This window comes from Oreochromis aureus, linkage group 11 (genome assembly GCF_013358895.1).
Source record: "Oreochromis aureus strain Israel breed Guangdong linkage group 11, ZZ_aureus, whole genome shotgun sequence".
Classification (NCBI taxonomy): domain Eukaryota; kingdom Metazoa; phylum Chordata; class Actinopteri; order Cichliformes; family Cichlidae; genus Oreochromis; species Oreochromis aureus.
In genome coordinates, this window is record NC_052952.1 from 33,932,957 (window position 1) to 33,955,523 (window position 22,567).

The window sequence follows — 22,567 nt, forward strand, 5'->3', positions numbered from 1 at the left end:
GCATCTGATAAGGATTCCTCCTGGATGTCTGTGAAGACATTCCCCCACTACCTGCATCCAAACAAGTGACAATAAATAAGTAAAAGAATGGATGGATGGACCACATCCTGTGCAATCAACAGGCAAACCATTTTATTAGATAAACAGTGAGTTTTTAAAAGAAACTTTGGATCATGATGTGTGATAGCATATACACCAGGTCTTGGTTTTTACATTTCTTGAAAAAAATCTTTGGTCACTTCCACAGACTGCTAAGTGTAAGTCTACGCAAGAGATCAAGCAGGCCTGACTGGTCTGTGTTCTCCAGTTTGTCATCTGGGATGCGAGAAAGTTCAGTAACGATGTTGCTGTGCCTCAGAAACAACTTAAATTCATTGAGCTTCTCCCTCCTAAAGCCTCTCTCCATCTGATGCTGCCGTTGCTCCCTGATGAAGTCAAGTCAAACAAACAACGGGGTATGACTTGACCATAACTTCACTGGCGGATAACTGATGACAAGCTGCACATCCAGTTCAATCACAAGCTTATTAACATGATTTTAAAACTGTAAATCATAACTTGCATCCTGTCAAATTAAGATTTGCAGCATGAACTCAGAGTAAACTGATGTTACTTACTTTCTGCATCACTGCAGGCAGCTTATTCACAGTGTTTGTCTAAGGAGGAAGAAAATTATAAAAGCATCCTGTACTTTATAAGTATTTCATAAATATTTCGAATACAAAAGGATCACATCCAACGCTTTTTTTTTTTTTTTTTTTTTTTTTTTTAGAATTGGGAAGTATTTTCCGAATTCATCTCTATGGGTTTAAAGTTGAGATTTGCCAGGCTGAAACATTTTAAAGGATTGGTATTAGAGCAGAACAGTTTCAGATCATTTTACTGCACAGAGCCTGCAACACTGTGTTTGAATGCAAACAAATGTTTGAGCAGGCTGGTGGGAAAATATAAAATAGAGATTCACACTTATGTATGTTTGGTGCTCTCATCATTTTCCTGCTTCAGACTGCTTTCTGTTCCTCTTTTGTTCACCTGCCCCCCATCATGGGTCTTGAATCCGTGCTCTTCCTCAGTCTCTGTTAAGTCATCATCTCATCTCATCTCATTCAAAATCCCTCACCCTCCCCCTGTTTGGTTTTTTCTTCTAGGATATTGGTATTAGTTGATTTTACCAGTTTCCATTCCTGATTAAAAGTTCAGTTCAGTTTTTAAACTTGTCTTACAGTCTTAGTTGTGTTTGCAGTTAGGTCCTGAGTAATTTTAGTGCAAAAATGTGAAAAACATTTACTGAGAAGAGAGCAGAGTTAATGTTTGTGAACTTACCAACAGTAGTGACACCAGTTATTCCCCTCGAGGATCTTGGACCTGTACAGAAAATATTAAAATGACTTCATACTTGTTATAAGTCACTGGTACAAGAAAATCGAACAGTTTGAACCCCCAAATGTCTGAAATGTCATCTTTTTTCAAATTTGTCCTCAACTTTCTCCCCCTTATCCCCTCACAACCTTTCTACCTTTAAATTACTTATTGCCTGAAAGTCTACATTTATCACATCAGATATGTTTCTAAAATGAACCGTTTATAAATGAAACAGCACAACATGCATTCTTCTAGATGCAAAAGCAATAGCAAAAGCTGTTTGGATCTCACCTTCCCCATAACCAGACTTTGGATGATCGTCTGAAATAAAATACAAAGCAAATAAAAATCTAAACAGTAAATGTTATTTTACAGTCAAGATTTTATACAAAAAGCTATGTGCTATCTGAAGTATTATATTTAATAGTTAAATGTGATATATTCCAATCTCTTTGAAGTAATAAATGACAAGTGAGCAAAATTTAAATTGCTCCAGCCAAATAAAAAGCAACCTGAAAGCTTTGGTGAGAGGGTTGGGATGAATTAAAAAAACAAAACATATCAAAGTCTATGATCTCAATCTTTAAGTAAAAATATATTAAAAAGATATTCTTTGAGAATATCATATTTTCTCACAATAGTATATTAAAAAAAAAAAAAAAAAAAAAACAGTGTCCAACCCTTTGAGTGTGCATTAGGAAATAAAAATTGGATTTCTTTCATTTCAATTACTGACCTTTCTGGAGTTTACAGGTCCAGACTGGTTCATACACTGGTTCACATTTTTTTGACAAAGCATACTGAAGTTTTAGATTGAAGCATCCCTTGGGATTTTCAATGTACACTTCATAGAAGTTTGGGTCCTGGCCATCATATCTGAGGGTTATTTTCTAGTTAAAAATATAACAGAGAAGGGAGAGGAGTTAATCCAGTTCAATCAGAAGCAAAAACAAAAGAAATTTCAGGATTAAAAATGAAAGACTGGAAAGAGTCAACTGAATATGCAGCTGCTCTGTGACTTAACCTGGAAATCTATCAGCAAGTCTGATGACAAAGCTTCTGGTGAAAGTCACCAATTTTTCAGTGCTTCTGGTCCAAACAGTGGATTCTCAGGCCAGTATTTCAATTATGTTCACAGGTTCTTTATTGAGGAATAGAGACGTTTAACAAAGTAAATAAAAAGCTAAACCATCTTTGGGTGACAGTCTTTCCAGATTGCATTCCAGCAAATGCAAAACCTGCTCTAAGTAACCGATTGAAAGAACTATTAGTGGACTACAAATGGAAACCAGAAATCTTAATGACTCTTGCTCACAGGTCAGTGTATTCAAATGCATTTATCTATTCATAGAGTAGTGGTATAGTACTAATTATTGGTAATGTAAGCCAATATTGTTTAAACCATTTAAACATTAACAACGTAGGATTGGTCTGAATCAGCTAATAGTGTCATTCTACTCCACATGTAATGCTATGCTAACAGAGTTGCAAAGCTAAAGAAAAAAAAAAAAAAAAAAAGGAGGCGTGGACGCTGCAGAGCAGTCAACTTTTTGTTATCTCCAGCAATGAATTGTGACAATATTTTACTGCAGATTCCTCTGTGATTCCCACCCATACTGGTCACACTATTTACAACTCCTCGTAAAAATCCTCTGATCCTAAAATACCATAGTTGATGACAGAGTGTAAAAAGTGTACCTTTGGTTGAATTTCTGCTGAGTCTGTGTCGGCTATGAGGGAGAAACCATGATGCATTTTGAGGTACTCATCTGGGCATGGCTTGGTAATTTTTTCATATCCATAACACAATTCTTGCTTGTCCACTTTCTGTGAGAAAAAAAAAAAAAAAAAATCAACTCAGTATTATCCAATCACAACACCAGGTGCCTCAAGGTGCTTCTATTGTGAGGTAAAGACCCTACAAATATACGTCAAGTCCAAAAGTCCTTCAGGATTGCCTCAGCATTTTCATCTGTTTTCTTTAAATACAGTTTAAAAACAATTTATTGAGTTTACTCTAAATTAGCGTAAATGAATTTGAAGAAAAAGTGCTGTCGCCCAGAATAAAGATATTATTCAAAGCAGGATTAAAATAATCTTTATAACACTATACTTTTGTATCCTGTTTGTTTCCAGAACTCTAGGATTATATTTTATATATAATTTTTATTCATCTTTTCATTAACAGTTTTATAATATTATTATCTGCTGTGGCTATAAATCAGTGAGATTATATTTTACTTAAGTCGGTATAATGTAACATTATCTGCCAGACAGATCTCTTGAGTCTTACGTGAAGATAAACCGTTTTCTGTTGTCACTGCAACTGCATTCACATACATCATTAATCCGTGGGTTACCAAAACCATTGATTACAGTCAGCTTATAAAAGCAAAACTGAAATATTTTTCACAAATTTATACATTATATCTTAAAGTAAAATGACCTGCTTCTCATAATATTCACTTTTATCTCTTAATTTAAAAAAAAATTATCTTAAAATAATTTTTCTTATGAAATGCTATTCTCCAAATTTGAACATCTGCCTTCTAATAAAACAGACCATATAAGTAAGATTGCCACCTTTCATAGTTTGTGAAGTCCCTGAACCACAATCGCAATTTTCCTAGAGTAGACCAGAGGAGTCTTCCCTTTCTAGTAATCAGAAAGAATGCATATTCCGCATTGGCTCCACTTTTCAGCCCTGCAAGTTAAGGCCATCATTCAACTACAGCATATGTCTAATACTCTAATGGGGTCAGTCTGAGTCTGTGTTATTTTTTCTGTGATGAATACAGATTAAGTTACCCGTTGTAGAGCAGGATCATTTGGAATCACATAGACGTGGAGTTTGAGGAATGAGGTGTTGGGTTTGTAGTATAGCAACACGTTACAGCGGATTTTAACAGGGGGGCCCATCTTCATCACGACTGCTTTCGGAAAGTAAGTTAACTCGTTTAACTTGACATGTGATGCTGTGACCTCACACACTTTTTCTACAAAATCTCCGCAGTCATCTAGATGCAGGACTGCAAACTTGTCGGGGGTGTCATCTGCACAAAAATACACAGAAAACACAAACAGAAAGAAGAACGTTTGGATCAGAAATGTAAAAGGTTTTTAATATATTAGTAACTTCTTCATGTCCTCTTACCTATACAAACCCAGTGTGGCAGGTGCATTTCACTTAACTGCCCAGCAGTGACTGCAACGTCAATTACAGGACCTGCAGGCATGTACTGTCTGCTTTCCACTCTCTCCATGTGTCCTCCCCAAGAGCAAAAGTGGTACTGAAAGCTGATGTTTTCCTTACAAACCCAGCGCAAGCCAGAGACACGGCATTCAAAGGCTCCCGCTTCAGACTGAAGGCTAAAGTGAAAAAACAAAAAGGAACACAGCGTCATTTTTAACTCTTTATTTTAAGTAAAATGCAGATTTAACATTATTGTAACATTTTGTAAAACTGGGTCTTCTTCTGGCAAAAAAATCTGAATCATTGTCGATTTCCTGTAATTCACCTGTAAGTTGGAGGCTTGTCTGCATCTGTAGTGTTCACCTCAGGCTCAAGTTTAGTCCAGTTGCTGGAATGCTGCTGCAGAAGACAATCAATTAAATAAATGCAGATTTTACATTGTGTAACACCACATAAATGAACAAATACATATTTTAAAAACTTAATGAAAGAAACATGTGAGTGAATGTATGAAAGTACCATCATAGTTGCACAACCCTCGATCTCAGAGCTTCTGGAAGCTTCTTGTCCTTATTGAAACACAGAGAATTTAAGTGGACAAACTACAAAGTACAGTGCAAATGAAGCTATTTAGGTCAGGATGCTTCATGAGAGTTAATAAAACATACTCAAACATCAGTGTCTATTTTATTCCTTAGCTGTCCTCTCCTATCAAGTAAGCCAAGTGATGAAACTTAAATCTGAGTCTCCTGAAGTGTCATTTCCACACAGAGGAAACCTGTTTGATATCATAAATTCCGTGATTTTTGCACACTGACTAATCAGCCTCTCATTTCTCTAATTTGCACCTCATCTTTTGCTATACTGAATAATGTCTCAATTGCTGAAATACATCTGGAAAAGAGAGGAGCCTTTGACAGTGCTCCATAATCACGAATGCAGAGGTCTAGCCTGAGTATTTTTTTTTTTAAAGTATAAAAGGGGAATAGGTGGAATATACAAACCACTGCAGGAGGAAGAATCTACAAACAAAATTTTTAGATTCATACTTTGCTTCAGTTATTTAAGATGTTTAACTTCATGATCAAACTGTCTTACGTCCACTATGTGTCAGATTAAGGGGGGAAAGAGTTTTTCACATGTTGTGAATTTAATCAAAGGTTATTCAAACTATTAAAAAGGGCTATGGACAGAGTTACACTGTAATGAAATCACGATAAGCAATCATGAGGCGACAGCAGACACCCTGCCTCCCCTATCGAACGATTTTAAAATTGTTTAGATTAATTTCAAACCACCTAATATTTCAGCAGCCTGCTACTAAATAACTTTTAAGAAATATTAAAATGTTAAAACGCCTTTAAAATTTTCATTTTTAGAACAAAAAACCTGCTGCAGAAAGATTGAATGACAGCTCGTATACAGACAAACTATGGCGTTACATTCAGCTGACGCTAAACGCGGAAATAAAGCTCGCTCGCTTTCTCTCCCGTTGTTTTACGACTTGCTTATTTAAATTCGAAGCTCTGAAACGGGGAAAGGGTTTGGAAACAGCAGCTGGCTCTTTCAATAACACGCTCAAACCAGTGAAGTCTAAAAGTTAGTTATTGCCTCGGCTTTATAATACCGTCCCCACACGAACCCTTTCTCCAGCCTCTTCACTCCTAACATGAACGCTCACTTCACTGCGCACAGTCACAATGCAGTTTGTGTAACAACAGTGCATATGTCTTACATGCTAATACTTCAACTTACACGGAAAAAAGTTTGTGTGTTTTTAACATTAACACCAACTACAAGACAAAAAAATACCTTTTCCTGTATCCTGCACAAGCCCCGCCTCCTGACCGAGTTTCACCAATAGGATCTGCGGGTTCTTTTCCTGGTTTGTGACAAGTGTAGCTACCTCCGGTTGTGAGAAGCGCAATTTATTCACGAAGTATTTAAGGTAGGAAAAGAAAATCACTTTAATATTTTAAATGCCATATATCCGTCCAATGACTATATTCACAAGAAATTCAATATAGATACGAACGCATGCACTTTCTGCAATACTGATATTGAAACTACGGAGCATCTTTTTATTCAAGTTCCAGATGTTTTTGGGATGATTTTCAGTACTGGTTAACCTCTAAAAATTTTAACTGCCCTTGTCTAACCTTTCAAGTAATTAGATTTGGCCTACAAACAGAAAATTAAAAATTGGGATTAACAACTTATTTATAGTTTCAAAATTTTTCATTCACAAATGTGGCTTCTTGAAAATTACTCCGTGTTTTGCTGGCTTTAAAAATGAAGTCCTGCTGTGGAAGGCTTCATTAGATAAGTGTAACTTAGCTCACACCTTACTTGAATTTTTGATGTAGCTTTTCAATTGATGTAGCTAGATTGTATGTGCGTACTTTTGTTTTTTGTTTTTACTTTTATATGATAGGTCACCTTACTGTACCATGCTGCTTTATGGTATCTCTGACCTGTACTGTTCTTTAAATGTTTTTTGTAAATGTTTTTTGTTCGACGACTGCTTTGTTCTTAACCACTTATACCTGTATGTAACTTTTTGTTGATATGTAAAATAAGCGGTGTAATTGTTATTTTGTTTGAGAAAAAAAGTATATAAGGGAGGAGACAGCGATTTTGTTCAGTCCTGCACCACACAAAAAATAATTTAACCCCAAATTAAAGAGTAATACCTGCAGAATCACAAAGTAGAAAAAAATAAGTGCTTTCAGGCTTTTATTCTTAATAGAATCGGAGTTGTGTGTTCTTAACAAAAATAGTCCACTATTTCTCATTTAAAATATATATTTTCATCAAATTTGGATGTATTTATTTGTATTCATTTATTTAGACTGCATTTATTTATTTGAGACGAATTCTGTGTGAAGAAGCAATGTTTGACGGTGTAGTAAATGTGATTTTAGTCAAATCTGCGTGCTTTTCTCACGGTTGCGGAAGGATCTGCTTATATATCAAAGTTGAGCTTAAAGTCTTTAAAGATTTCGAGATCTTTAAAGCAAATGTTGCCGCGTTTTCAGAACACTGTCACAATAAATAAACGAAGTCTAGTAGACCTGCGTTTGTCCCTCTAAACACACGGCATCGTGCAGACAAATGTTGAATAAGTGGGAGAGTGTGCTCCAGCTCTTCTCTCTGGTCATGGGGACGTGGAGCAGCAGGCTCAATCTTCGCTTTATTACTTGTTAAACCTGATACTTCACTTACCAAATGTGCTCGGAGGGGAAGTGACTCTCTGGTTCCCACGCGAAACACACGTTAGAGGTCGTCACACGGGTCCAAAACAAACGTTGCATAAACATCACTGAGGTACCAAGTACTGAGTGCCAACATCTATATGGATTATACAACTATTGCACAGAAATCCCATAATTTGTACTTATTTATACATTTGAAAGTTCAAGTGAGCACTGAATATAATATGATAGTATAATTCAATTCAGTCCAATTAAAGATACTTAAATTGTAAAGATCCTACAGTTGCACAGAGAAAACCACCACAATCAGATAAACTCTTACAGGCAAACACTGGGCAAAAGTTGGAAGGAAAAATTCCACTTTAACAGAGAGAAACCTCAAACAGAACCAAATTCAGGGAAAGACAGACATCTCCTATGAGGGTGAGGGGAGGGAGAGAGAACAAAAGACATGCTGTGGAAGAGAGAATTTAGTAATAACTGGTTAAAAGCAAAGCGGTATGTAAACACACATCCATGCAGTGGAACTGTCATTAACACAGAAAAGCCCATTAATAGATTAGATTTTTCCATCGCATTTTTAAGTCAATATTACCATTTCAGAATAAACTTTGTCCAAACTAAATTCAAAACTAAAGCAAGAGGAGGATTCTCACTCTTGGACTGAGACATTCGGGGCTCCACTGCATATCAGAAAAGATGTTATACCTTTTCCTTGCAGCACACTGATCTGACAAGTTCAGCTGATGTTTCATCACAAAGAGTTTTTCTACAATAAAAACCTCCAGGAAGTATCAGATCAGTATTTAAAATCAGCTTAACATCATGGAAGCAGTAAAGCAGAGGGAATGAGAATGAATGGCACAGGACAAGAGGGGACATGCTTCATCTGTAAACTATATGGCCAACAAGGCAGCTTAACATAACACTGCTTTTCACATGAAGTAAAAGGCTTTCCCAGAAGGTCAAGCTTCATTCATTACTGAATCGTTAAATACTACACATATCAGAATCAGAATACTTTATTAATCCCTAAGGGAATGATGTGGGTTACTGTTGCTCCAAGACAGTAACAGACTAAACTATTTCAACAATACAATATGTTACAGATTTTACACATTTAAGAAATAGCACTAATACATACAAATCACTCAATAATAAATATCAAGAATTAACAGAGGTGATTATAAATAAATATCAAGAAACACTGACTTGTTGCACTGACTTTGACATACATCACTTAAAAGTACACACAAACCATTATTTTTTAAATTTGGACATTTTTATTTCAAATTAAAGTTTATTTATAAGGTCATAAATCACAACAGTCATCCCAAATCTCTGTGTACTGTAAGGGAAGGACCCTGCAGTATTTGAGAGATAAACCCAAAAAGGGTTTAACAATCCCCTATGAGCAAGCACTTTGGCGACAGTGGGAAGGAAAAACTCCCTTTTAATAGGAAGAAACCTCCGACAGAACCAGGCTCAGGGAGGGGCAGCCATCTGTCGCAGCTGGTTGGGTTGATCTACGTTTTGAACTGTTGTGTGTATTGCCTGATCGAGATGGTAAGAGTTTAATGAATATTGTTATACTCCAGTCAAGATTGTATAGCTAATTTAAAACGGGTTTAACCAAATCAAGATTGTTTTTGTGCCTCTTTAAGGACACGGTCAATACTTTCCTCATCTTGCTATTTTAAGGAATCAGTCTGTCTGACAGATCCCTGTACTGTCAGTCTCACTGGTGCTTTCTTCTCTAAGATTTGACTGAGATTCATGAATTTCAGTCCAAATCAAGAAAAATGTCAGTAGTTGGATTAGGTACAGAAATGTCATCCTGACTGCTGAGTTTCAGTGGAACAGCAGCTCTGGCTATGCACACAAGAGTTGCTGGAACTATGGATTGACAAGATCCTTCTGAACCTTTTTGAAATTGCTCACAGGATTCATCACATGGTGTAGCCACATGTGTAGAACAAGTATTGTTGAGTAAATTATTTCCGCTGATGACAGACATGTGCTCTTCAGCTGTTTTCTGCTGAGTTTCACTCAGGCACTCCAACCCTAAAGTTTTCATTAGGACCCAGCTCAAAGCTTGTGAAACTACTTTTTTGAGTCTAAACAGACGGTTTACACAAGATCTGAAGCAAGTGACACAAATTACAGTAAAGCAAAGGCTGAGAGCTAGAAGTAGTCCTCTTTTTGGCTCCATCTCCCTGGCGACTTTGGCAGAATAATGAAGATCTTCTTTAGTCAAAGGGAATAAAAGTCGAAGCATTCCTCTGATTTTTGAAAGGCCACCTACCGCCATGTTGAGAAAAGTTGTCACGGTTGCTTTAGTGAAGTTAATTATGGGCCTCGTGATAAACATAGCTGCTCGGCGCGAAGTCAGAACAGCAGCTCTGGGTATGCAAACAAGAGCTTTTGGAACTATGGATAGACGGGATCCGTCTGAACCTCTGTGAAATTGCTCACAGGATTCATCACATGGTGTATCCACATGTGTAGAACAAGTATTGTTGAGTAAATTATTTCTGCTGATGACAGACGTGTGCTGTTCAGCTGTGTTCTGCTGAGTTTCACTCAGGCACTCCAAGCCTGTCGTGTAATTCAGTGACCCTCGATCTGTGAACCTGTTGGCTACAAAATCTGTCTCAGTATTAGGTGGACAAGACTCTGCCTGAGGTTGTCCCAGAGCAGATCTCACGAGCTGTCGAGCCGTTTTAAAAGCCCAAGGAATCACATGATGAGTCAAAAGCAAGAGAGGCATGCTTGCTATAAAGGTAGTTCAGTGGAGATTACAGGAACTGTCTAGTACAATCCTTCGTTTAAGTTTTACAATCCTGCAAAACAGAGGTTTGTCCGACGTATTGTCAAGGTGCTGCGTGTAAGGGAGAAAACTTCTATTTATGGGAAACAGATCAAAGCAACTGACAGATCAAAAAAAAAGATCAAAGCATCAACCATGACGTCAAGGTGATGTCACAGTTCAGGTTTGGCTTCTGTGTTACCTAGCACTTTAGCTGCCATGGCAGCACTTCAGTTTGTTTTTGTCTTGACATTAAAGCTGCTTATTTCTCAGATAGTGCTTCAGTTGAAGCACAAAAATATGTGTGTTCTTTAAAAATCACTGATACAATGTACAGAATGTATCATGCGGCGTAGTCATAAAAGATTATCACATGTTAATATCTGGCTACAGCAATATTATACGCCAAATGTTTAAAGCTTCTAACAGGCAGGGTGGCGCTGTCACTTGGTGTTCGCTCGCTTTGTGGTAGAGTATCACTTCCTGTTCCTGCTCAAACACAGTGGTGTTTCTGAGTAGCTTTTCTGCTTAGCAATTTAATTTAAATCTTTTGATACAGCCCTTTTTCGTAGTATAATCTTAACGTGCTTCATCTGAATCACCCTTTCTGTGTGCTCACTACCTAATTTATAGCCAAAGTATTCACTCACAGTCTCTGTACTGTTTCGCTAGCTTAGCTTAGCTCGTAGCCGACTCGTTAGCACCATGGCTACTTCACCTGTCCCTCCTGCACTTTCCTGCTCATTGTGTCAGATGTTTAGTTACTCCTCGGCCTCCTTTAGCAGTAATGATACCTGTAACAAATGTAGCATATTTGCAGCTCTGGAGGCCAGGATTACTGAATTGGAGACTCGGCTTCGCACCCTTCATTCACCCGTAGCTAGCCAGGCCCCTGTAGCTGGTGCTGCCGAAGATAGCGCAGGCCCCGCTAGCTGTTCCCCGGCAGACCCCAAGCAGCTGGGGAAAGAGGGCGGCTGGGTGACGGTGAGGAGGAAGCATAGTCTTAAACAGAAGCCCCAGGTACACCACCAACCTGTTCATGTGTCTCAACCGTTTTTCCCCACTCGGCGACACACCGCCGGGGTCAAACTCTGGTAATTGGTGATTCTGTTCTCAGACATGTGAAGCTAGAGACACCGGCAACCATAGTCAATTGTCTTCCAGGGGCCAGAGCAGGCGACATTGAAGGAAATTTAAAACTGCTGGCTAAGGGTAAACGTAAATACAGTAAGATCATAATTCACGTCGGTAGTAATGACACCCGGTTACGCCAATCGGAGGTCACTAAAATCAATATTGAATCGGTGTGTAACTTTGCCAAAACAATGTCGGACTCTGTAGTTTTCTCTGGTCCCCTCCCCAACCAGACCAGGAGTGACATGTTTAGCCGCATGTTCTCCTTAAATTGCTGGCTGTCTGAGTGGTGTCCCAGAAACGATGTGGGCTTCATAGATAATTGGCAAACCTTCTGGAGGAAACCTGGTCTTGTTAGGAGAGACGGCATCCATCCCACTTTGGATGGAGCAGCTCTCATTTCTAGAAATATGGACCAATTTATTAAACCCCCCAAAATATGACTATCCAGAGTTGGGACCAGGAAGCAGAGTTGCAGTCTTACATGCCTCTCTGCAGCTCTCCTCCTGCTACCCCCCCAAAAACCCATCTCCATTGAGACTGTGTCAGCTCCCAAACAGACAAAAACAAACTAAAACCAGCAATAAACAACTTAAACATAAAAATCACAAAGAAAGAACAATACAGCATCCACATCTGAACCAAAGAGTAAAACAGTGAAATGTGGATTATTAAATATTAGGTCTCTCTCCTCCAAGTCTCTGTTAGTACATGACTTAATAATTGATCAACAAATCGATTTACTCTGCCTTACAGAAACCTGGTTGCAGCAGGATGAGTATGTTTGTTTAAATGAATCAACACCCCCGAGTCATTCTAACTACCAGAAATCTCGAAGCACAGGCTGAGGGGGCGGTGTGGCAGCAATTTTTCACACCAGTCTATTAATTAACGAAAGACCAAGACAGACTTTTAATTCATTTGAAAGCCTGATGCTTAGCTTTGTCCAACCCAGCTGTAAAACTCAGAAACCAGTCTTACTTGTTATCATCTATCATCCACCTGGGCCTTACACAGAGTTTCTCTCTGATTTCTCAGACTTTTTATCTGATTTAGTGCTCAGCTCAGATAAAATAATTATTGTGGGTGATTTTAACATCCATGTAGATGCTAAAAATGACAGCCTCAACATGGCATTTAATCTGTTATTAGACTCAATTGGCTTCTCTCAAAATGCAAAAGAACCCACCCACCACTTTAATCACACTCTAGATCCTGTTTTAACATATGGCATAGAAACTGAACATTTAACAGTGTTTCCTGAAAACCCTCTGCTGTCTGATCATTTCCTGATAACATTTACATTTACAATAATTGATTACACAGCAGTGGAGAGTAGACTTTATCACAGTAGATGCCTTTCTGAAAGCGCTGTAACTAAGTTTAAGAATATAATCCACCCACTGTTATCATCTTCAATGCCCTGTACCAACACAGAGCAGAGCAGCTATCTGAACGCTACTCCAACAGAGGTCGATTATCTTGTTAATAATTTTACCTCCTCACTACGTACGACTCTGGATACTGTGGCTCCTGTGAAAAGTAAGGCCTCAAATCCGAAGTACCTGACTCCGTGGTATAATTCTCAAACACGCAGCCTAAAGCAGATAACTCGTAAGCTGGAGAGGAAATGGCATGTCACAAATTTAGAGGATCATCATTTAGCCTGGAGAAATAGTTTGCTGCTTTATAAGAAAGCCCTCCGCAAAGCCAGAACATCTTACTATTCGTCACTGATTGAAGAAAATAAGAACAACCCCAGGTTTCTCTTCAGCACTGTAGCCAGGCTGACAAAAAGTCAGAGCTCTACTGAGCCAACAATCCCTTTAACATTAACTAGTAATGACTTCATGAACTTCTTCACAAATAAAATTTTTATCATTAGAGAAAAAATTGTACTGATGTTAGCACATGTATTCAGTGCATTGATGGAGTTAGGGTATGTGAACCGTGATGGGGAGAGGTAAGTGACGGAAGTGATGGGGCAAGGTAAGCGACCCATGTTGTAGGTGATGTCAGATGCCGGAGATTTGGTGAAAAAAAAAACAAACGAATGGTAGCCTAGAATTTAACAAAGTTTCTTTAATCTTCAGTATTGCCAAATAAACTAACCAACTGTCATATAACTAACAACATCTGTCCTAATCATCTCTAACACCCTGGAGGACAACGAGGAGAGTTTAGACGCTCTCCAAGAATACATCGACCGGTGCTTCGAAGATTTAGTAATGAAGAAGGCCCAGAGCATGTCTTCCCCGGCCAAAACTGAGACGCCGTCATCTAAAAGATATCGCCCGGCAGACTCCCCCGGCACAACATCACCTGCCGGCAAAGATATTGTCGACATCCTGGAGTCAATCGATAAGCGATTGTCCAGTTTTGATGCGAGGCTGTCCCTGGTAGAGATCTTATACCGGGAATTTCAATCTCTAAAACATAGGTGTCAAACTCTGGCCCGCGGGCCAAATTTGGCCCGCAGCCTAATTACATTTGGCCCGCGAAGCCATACCAAATTACTATTAGAGCTGGCCTACTGGTATTATACAGCTAATATATATATTGTTTAGTATTAAGCTTTGCTTGTTCCATATTCAGTTTTTCAGCAAAATGTGTTTGAGTCCATAAGAAAAGATTCATTCTTATATCTGGAGGAATAAATATATTTCAATAAATATTAACGTTAGCCCGCGACTTTGTTCCAGTTTTGAATTTTGGCCCACTGTGTATTTGAGTTTGACACCCCTGCTCTAAAAGAATCCCTGGAGTTCAGCCACAAGCAGGTGGAAACACTTGCTGCAGAAAACGCCACGCTACGGGACTCGGTCAAATCTCTAACCGAAAATGTGACCCAATTAAACATAGAAAATAAAAAAATAAAAGAGATCGTTATGGATTTACAAGCCCGTAGCATGAGAGATAATCTTGTGTTTTCTGGTATTCCAGAGTCTGCCGGAGAGGACCCGGAAACGACCGTGAGAAGCTTCATTAAAATCCACCTGAAGCTGCCGGAGGACACGGTGAAAAACATAGGGTTTGAAAGAGTGCATCGCATCGGGCTCGAAGACAGGAAGCGGGAGACCGCGTCCTATTGTGGCCAAATTCGGCCACTTTAAGCAGAAGGAGCAGGTGAAGAGTCGCGGCAGAGAGCTGAAAGGAACGGACTTCAGCGTGAACGACCAGTTCCCCAGAGAGATCCTGGAACGACGCAGGGTCCTGTTCCCAGTCCGACGTAGTTTTATTCAGAAAGGCTCCCGGGCTGTCATCGCCGTGGACCGGCTCTACGTGGACGGACAGCTCTACCGCGACCCCGGCATCACTCCATGGCTGTATTGACCGCACACCAGATAAGAATCCCCTACGCTATTCTCTTCACTCACACTCTCTTGTATTAACTTTTGCTTAACTATGTAATATCAGTTTGATAATTTAGTATAACGTCACCGTCACTCTTCACCAATGCTTTAATTGGAATGTTTCCATTCTTATTTCTTTTTCCCTCTCTCTCTCTCGTCGCTCACCTTGCTCTTTGGTTTCCTTGCTTCTCTTTTCTTTCACTATGTCGATCACCTGTTTCCCTATCCATCCACAAACGACACTGTCTATTTCTACATGCTCACTCTGCATGATCACGCACACACATACGTTTAAAGGCAACACATTTACAACAGCCACACAGTGCACACAGATATAGGACACACACGCACACATTTGCTCATTTTAGTTATTATGCACACACATAGTCAGACCTATGGAGCTTCACGCTGCGCATTTTCTTCTCTTTATTTACAAAAAAAAAAAAAAAAATAATAATAATAATATGTTTCCATTTTCCTCACCCGTCTAAGCAAGACACACAGCGTATGTCATTAGCCACAAACACACAACTATGGGCACGCTAAGGTTTGTCTCATGGAATGTGCATGGAGCTGGCTCTAGGGAAAAAAGGTTAAAAATACTTAACCAACTTAAAAAACTACAGGCAGACGTTGTTTTATTACAAGAAACCCACATGCCTGTCACAGGTTTGAATAAACTTAAAACACCTGAGTTTCCTAATGTGTTCTCAGCCTGTTATAATTCTAGACAAAGAGGAGTAGCAATTCTAATACATAAAAATATTAATTTCACAGTACTCGATACAGTTATAGATCCAGAGGGCAGATTCCTAATAGTCAAACTATCTATACTTAACCAAAAGCTAGGTATTGTAAGTATATATGGTCCAAATGTTGATGACCCCTCATTCTTTCACGGTTTTTTTTAGTGCACTCTCTGAACACCTAGATTGCACAATTGTTCTTGGGGGAGACCTCAACCTGGGACTAAATGAAGAAATGGATAGGCTCAATACAGCAGGAACTCAGCGTAATTGGCAGTCCACAAATATAATCAAACAGTATATGAGCGACTTTGGTCTTTGCGATGCATGGCGCTCTCTCCACCCCAACAGTAAGGAATATTCTTTCTTCTCACATGTTCATCACTCCTACTCTCGTCTGGATTATTTTTTGGTCAGCAGCTCACTGCTGAGTGACATTTCAGACACTGAGATTCATCCTATAGCTGTCAGCGATCATGCTCCTGTATCTTTAACACTAATGCAGAAGAATAATACCACACCAAGTAAAAACTGGAGATTTAATACATCGCTGCTTAAAGATGAAGAGTTTATCAAATACTTTAAAAAAGAGTGGACTTCATATTTAGACTTTAATGACATTCTTGGAACATCAGCATCTGTCCTCTGGGAAGCAGGGAAAGCTGTGATGAGAGGTAAAATAATCTCTTTCTCATCACATAAGAAGAAAGAAGAAAACAAAAATATTCAAGAACTAGAAAAAACATCAAATCCTTAGAAAAAGCCTATGTATCACACCAAGATCAAGAAATATTAAACAAAATACATAAAACAAAACTAGAATTAAATGAAATTATTAATAAAAGACTAAATTCTTAGTGCAAAGACTTCGCCTGCAAAATTATGAACACGGTAACAAATCCGGACAATTTCTTGCTAACCAGTTAAAAATCAATAAAGAAAAACCAACTATATGTGCTGTTAAAGATTTATCTGGGAATACAATATATGATCTTAAAAAAATAAACAAAATTTTTAGGGATTTCTATGAAACTTTATATACACCACAAATAAACCCATCTAAAACGAAATTGATCAGTTTCTGGACAACATAACTCTTCCAAAATTATTAGACACCCAAGCAATGGCACTGGATTCGCCACTGACGCCAGGTGAACTCCAGGAAGCCCTGATAAGTATGCCCAATAATAAGGCTCCAGGTCCAGACGGCTTTCCTGCAGAATTCTACAAAGAATTCTGGACGATTCTAACACCAGTTTTTACAGAATGTTGCAGGAAATCAAAGAAAATGGTAGACTACCACCAAATATGAACTCTGCAAATATCAGTCTCTTACTAAAACCAGGCAAAGACCCTGTATTTGCCTCAAGCTATCGTCCAATATCCCTTATTAATGTAGACCTCAAAATAATCTGCAAAGCTCTCTCAAAGAGATTAGAGAAAATGACCCCCCTTTTAATTCATCCTGACCAAACTGGTTTCATAAAAGGTAGGCACTCATCAACAAATACACGTAGATTACTTAATTTAACAGACTACTCATGCAGTAAAAACATTGAAACCATAATATTGTCTCTTCATGCAGAAAAAGCATTTGACAGAGTTAACTGGAAATTTCTATTTGCAACTCTACACAAATTTGGTTTTGGAACCTCTTTCATAAACTGGTTAAAAATATTATATAATTCCCCAACAGCTTGTGTCAGAACAAATGACCAAACATCCTCCAGCTTCTGTCTCCTGAGGGGCACCAGGCAGGGATGCCCACTCTCCCCTTCACTGTTTGCAATTTTTATTGAGCCACTAGCAGCAGCAATTAGACAGGCTACAACAATTAAGGGCATAAAATGTAAGAATGTAGAACATAAAATCAGCCTTTATGCGGATGATGTGTTACTTTTTCTCCAAAACTCACAAACCAATATCTCTGGGGTGATTGCATTGATAAATTCTTTCTCAAGAGTCTCAGATTATTCAATTAACTGGTCAAAATCTACAGTTCTTCCGATTAATTGCTCCTTCCATAATTCTTCTCCTACACCACTGCAATCTGGAAATATAAAATATTTAGGTATTAATGTCTCTCCTAAGCTTTCAGAATTAACTAAATTAAACCACATCCCACTTTTAAAGACAGTAGAAAGCGATCTGGCTAGATGGAAATCTTTACCCATATCACTCATGGGAAGGGTCGCCGCTATAAAAATGATGGTCTTGCCAAAAATAAACTATTTGTTTTTAATGATCCCAAATAAGCCATCACAAGATTGGTTCAGATCTCTAGACTCATGTATTTCTAAATTCCTTTGGAAAGACAAACCCCCTCGTATAAGCTTAAAAACATTACAAAGGACCAAGGATAAAGGAGGATTAGATCTGCCTAACTTTAATCACTATTTTTTAGCCAACAGGCTTCAGTTCATCTCTAGATGGTTTAAACACACCTTCTTAGATGAGCCCTGGCTAGATGTAGAACAGGCACTATGTAATAATCTAGAAATTTCAGACCTACTATTTATCAGCTCAAACATCAAAAGACATGAATGCTTTAAAAGCATCAACATCAGCTCTTCTCTGACAGCATGGTGGGAGTTTCTAAAAATGACAGAGTCTTCATTAATCCCATGCAAACGTACACCTATCTGGAATAACCCTGATATATTACAAAACAATAATATGATTAATTTTCCAGAATGGAGTTGTAAAGGAATTAAATACTTAGAACATATATTAGAGGAACAGAATTTATTCCATTTGACAGACTAGTTAAACAATATGGGATCAACAAGAAAAGATTTTTAGAATATCAACAAATTAAATCCATAGTAAAAAGAGATTTTACCTCAGTCAAGCTGAATTACAAACACCACCAAGTGCGGTACACTTTCTTACTCTTAAATCCCCAAATTATTATCTAAAATATACAGAACACTTTCTAAAATAGATGAATCAATATCCCTTCCTATTGCAAAGTGGGAAGCAGATTTATCAGTAAGCTTAGACCAAAACTTCTGGTCTCAGGTATGCTTAAAAACCTTTAAATTGATTAAAAATCCCAGTCTGCAATTAATACAATACAAATTACTACATAGAGTGCACTATACTGGTCATCGGATGTTCAAGATGGGCTTTACATCTTCCAACAACTGCTCACACTGTCAAGGCAATACACCAGACAATTACATCCACGCTCTTTGGTTCTGTCCACCAGTGCAGAAGTTTTGGCGTGAGATATGTGAAGACTTATCAAAGTGTCTGAAATGTAACATTCCAGCCTCCCCTTTAGTGTGCTTGCTGAGCAACTTGGATGAGGTCACTGCAGAAATAAACACAGCCCACATTGTTTTACAGCCCTATGCATTGCCAGAAAACGGTCCTCCTTAACTGGAAAAATAAAAGAATCTTAATTCTAATCAATATAAAAACCATCTAATAGATCACATTAGTCTTGATACAGCCTCTGCCACCACATTTGATCAATCCCTTTGGGCTCCTTTGATCGGCTTCATCACCTAGTGGGGGTGGGGGGTCATGGTTTGGTCCTGCCTTCGCTATTGTGGTTGATGTGGAGGTTGGGACGGGCTTGGTGGGTACCAGAGGACGGGGGTGCCTACTGGGGTCAGCGGGGGAGCTGGCCCTAAGGAGGGGCATCTTGCCCCTCCCTTCTTTTCCTCCCCATCCCCGGCTGCCTCCCTCTTCCCGCTCCACCACACCCACCCACACAGGTAGGGCCTTGGGGTGCGGGTGTGTCACCAGGGTGCAGGGGAGGCATTCCCCCCCCTCTGTCCCCTTCTGGCCACCTGTGCCTCAATTTTATTCCACAACTTAGACATCCACATTATTCACACTCTCATAACACATACATACATATAGGGCCTTGAGGGTGACCACGTTAACGGCGTCCAGTGGACGGTCTGTGTTTTCAACCCTACCTCTGGCGCCGGTGCCCACCTGTCAATTTTAAATCCATGTAGACATTGAGGGTTCTCGGGAGGGCCGTGCTAACACCTGCTGCTCTCTGGCAGCAGCACCATGCCCTCCCTTGTTTTAAATGCACTTTAGAACAACACGCAGCAACACTACACATGAGCGGGAGGAGGGAGGTATGGGGTCTTCACACACCCCGTTCTCTACTAGCCATCGGGCGGGGACTGGGAGGAGGTGTTGGCTGTCCGATTGGCCTCCCTTCTGCTGCGGAGCCTGGGGCGGTCTGCTTGCCTCCACCCCGAGGGAAAGGGTCACATCTCTTGGGTCTGGGTGCCGTTTCCCCCTCTGGGGGTGAGGGTACCTGGACCCGGGGTATAGAGTATGTTTGGGGAGTATGATTGTGTGTACATGTCCATGTATGTCTATCCCTACGTTGGGTGAGTGCTGAGTGTTTGTATATGTGTCCATGAGGGTGGGAAAGTATGTTTGTGTCTGTGTGTGCCTGTTTGTCTGTGTCTATATGTCAGGTCGGGACTTAGACCCCTCACCACACTCCCTGCCGGTAACTGATGCCCTCAGGGGTTGGTGCATTGGTGGTTCTTGGTGTCCGGGGGTGGGCGCTCAGGTATGCACCAGCTCACTCCCGGTGGCTACTTGGTGGGGCCTGGTGCCTGTCGCTCAGTCAGGCCTCTTCCGGGGCAAAGGGGGCCCTCGGGCCTCCGGCCTCGGGGCCTGCAACTCGGTTCACTCTGGCACAGCTGGCTGCCGGCAGAGCCGGCGGGCACGTCAGTGCAGCCCCCTCTGGCTTCTGCTCCGTGGCTACTGGGTGACCCCTCATCTGGGGATCTCCTCAGCCCTTCCCAGGAGGGTGGCACGGATGCCCCTCCGGTGGTACTCCTTGGGCTCTCGCACTCTGGGTCCTCTGGATGTCTGGAGCCTGGATCTCCTCCATGCCTGCTTCATGCCCTGGGGGACGGGGCTATGGCCCTTCACACCCTCTAGCAGACCATTACATGGGAAACCTTTTTTTGTATACAAGCGCTGATCCACACAGGTGTGCACATGGGTGTTCACTGTTCGTGAGACATAAACTACACCTTTCTTAGCTGCTACTTCAAAGCACATTGTGCGCTGTCTGTCCTGCGTGCTGCACAACAACATTCAATATTTAGTATTTACTGCTGTTCACACTTAGCTAGATTAACGTGATGGTGTTGTGTTTAGTATGTTGCTTGCTTTTTTTTGTTTTTTTGCTTGTTTTCTCTTCTTTTTTTCTCTCAACAGGTGATCCAGGAGATTTTTTTTTCTCTTTGTCTTTGTAAGTGCCCTTTCTCACTGTCCCTTTTCCTTCTGTTTTCTTTTCCTTCCTCTCTTTCTTTCTCCCTTTCCTGTCCCCCAGTCATGTCTGTCCCATCTGTAACAACTGAAAATAAAGTAAATAATAACAACAAAGTTTGATCAAATGGACCAATACGGCAATGCCATGATGATCCATTTGGCAAAATAAATCCATTTGGTATCCTTGTTGGTCTTCAGACAACAATTCTGACGGCTAAAGAACCAAATGGGACAGGCAAAAAAAAAAAAAAAAAAAAAAAAATTACCAATAATCATCCCACAGATGTAATATTATCTACAGCTACTTTTAGTACCATTGATGTTAAATTAGACTCTTTTTCTCCAATTGATCTTTCTGAGTTAACTTCAATAATTACTTCCTCCAAACCATCAACGTGTCTTTTAGACCCCATTCCTACAAAACTGCTCAGAGAAGTCCTGCCATTAATTAATTCTTCAATCTTAAATATGATCAACCTATCTCTAATAATCGGCTATGTACCACAGGCCTTCAAGGTGGCTGTAGTTAAACCTTTACTCAAAAAGCCATCTCTAGACCCAGCTGTCTTAGCTAATTATAGGCCAATCTCCAACCTTCCTTTCATATCAAAAATCCTTGAAAGAGTAGTTGTCAAACAGCTAACAGATCATCTGCAGAGGAATGGCTTATCTGAAGAGTTTCAGTCAGGTTTCAGAGCTCAGCACAGCACAGAAACAGCTTTAGTGAAGGTTACAAATGATCTTCTTATGGCCCCTGACAGTGGACTCATCTCTGTGCTTGTCCTGCTAGACCTCAGTGCTGCGTTTGATACTGTTGACCATAATATCCTATTAGAGCGATTAGAACATGCTGTAGGTATTACAGGTACTGCACTGCAGTGGTTTGTATCATATCTATCTAATAGACTCCAATTTGTGCATGTAAATGGAGAGTCCTCTTCACACACTAAGGTCAATTATGGTGTTCCACAGGGTTCAGTGCTAGGACCAATTCTGTTTACATTATACATGCTTCCTTAGGCAGCATCATTAGAAGACATAGCATAAATTTTCACTGCTATGCAGATGACACCCAGCTCTATCTATCCATGAAGCCAGGTAACACACACCAATTAGTTAAACTGCAGGAATGTCTTAAAGACATAAAGACCTGGATGGCCGTTAACTTTCTGCTTCTTAATTCAGATCAAACTGAGGTTATTGTACTCGGCCCTGAAAATCTTAGAAATATGGTATCTAAGCAGATTCTTACTCTGGATGGCATTACCTTGGCCTCCAGTAATGCTGTGAGGAACCTTGGAGTCATTTTTGACCAGGACATGTCCTTCAATGCACATATTAAACAAATATGTAAGACTGCTTTCTTCCATTTGCGCAACATCTCAAAAATTAGAAATATCCTGTCTCAGAGTGACGCTGAAAAACTAGTTCATGCATGTATTACTTCCAGGCTGGACTACTGTAATTCTTTATTATCAGGATGTCCTAAA

The 22,567-nt window shown here is 39.7% G+C and overlaps 1 protein-coding gene across 1 annotated transcript; it reads right to left on the minus strand.

The window, feature by feature from the left end:
• Nucleotides 1-110: 110 nt before the first annotated feature.
• On the minus strand, nucleotides 111-6,485 carry LOC116311332 (NACHT, LRR and PYD domains-containing protein 1b allele 5-like). Its single transcript, XM_031728410.2, has 11 exons — nucleotides 6,368-6,485; nucleotides 5,075-5,124; nucleotides 4,881-4,954; nucleotides 4,517-4,731; nucleotides 4,171-4,415; nucleotides 3,061-3,189; nucleotides 2,099-2,252; nucleotides 1,654-1,683; nucleotides 1,324-1,365; nucleotides 618-656; nucleotides 111-425 (listed from the first exon to the last, which is right to left on the minus strand). Exons 2-10 carry the CDS (start codon nucleotides 5,078-5,080, stop codon nucleotides 640-642), a joined length of 912 nt encoding a protein of 303 aa, XP_031584270.1. The 5' UTR covers nucleotides 5,081-5,124; nucleotides 6,368-6,485; the 3' UTR covers nucleotides 111-425; nucleotides 618-639.
• Between the last annotated feature and the right edge of the window lie 16,082 nt (nucleotides 6,486-22,567).

Coding starts and splice junctions, on each gene's coding strand:
- LOC116311332 (XM_031728410.2), bottom strand. Junction 1,684..2,098: donor GACCTGTAAACTCCAGAAAG/GTCAGTAATTGA, acceptor ATTTTATTTCAG/ACGATCATCCAAAGTCTGGT. Junction 1,366..1,653: donor AAAGTCTGGTTATGGGGAAG/GTGAGATCCAAA, acceptor TTTTCTGTACAG/GTCCAAGATCCTCGAGGGGA.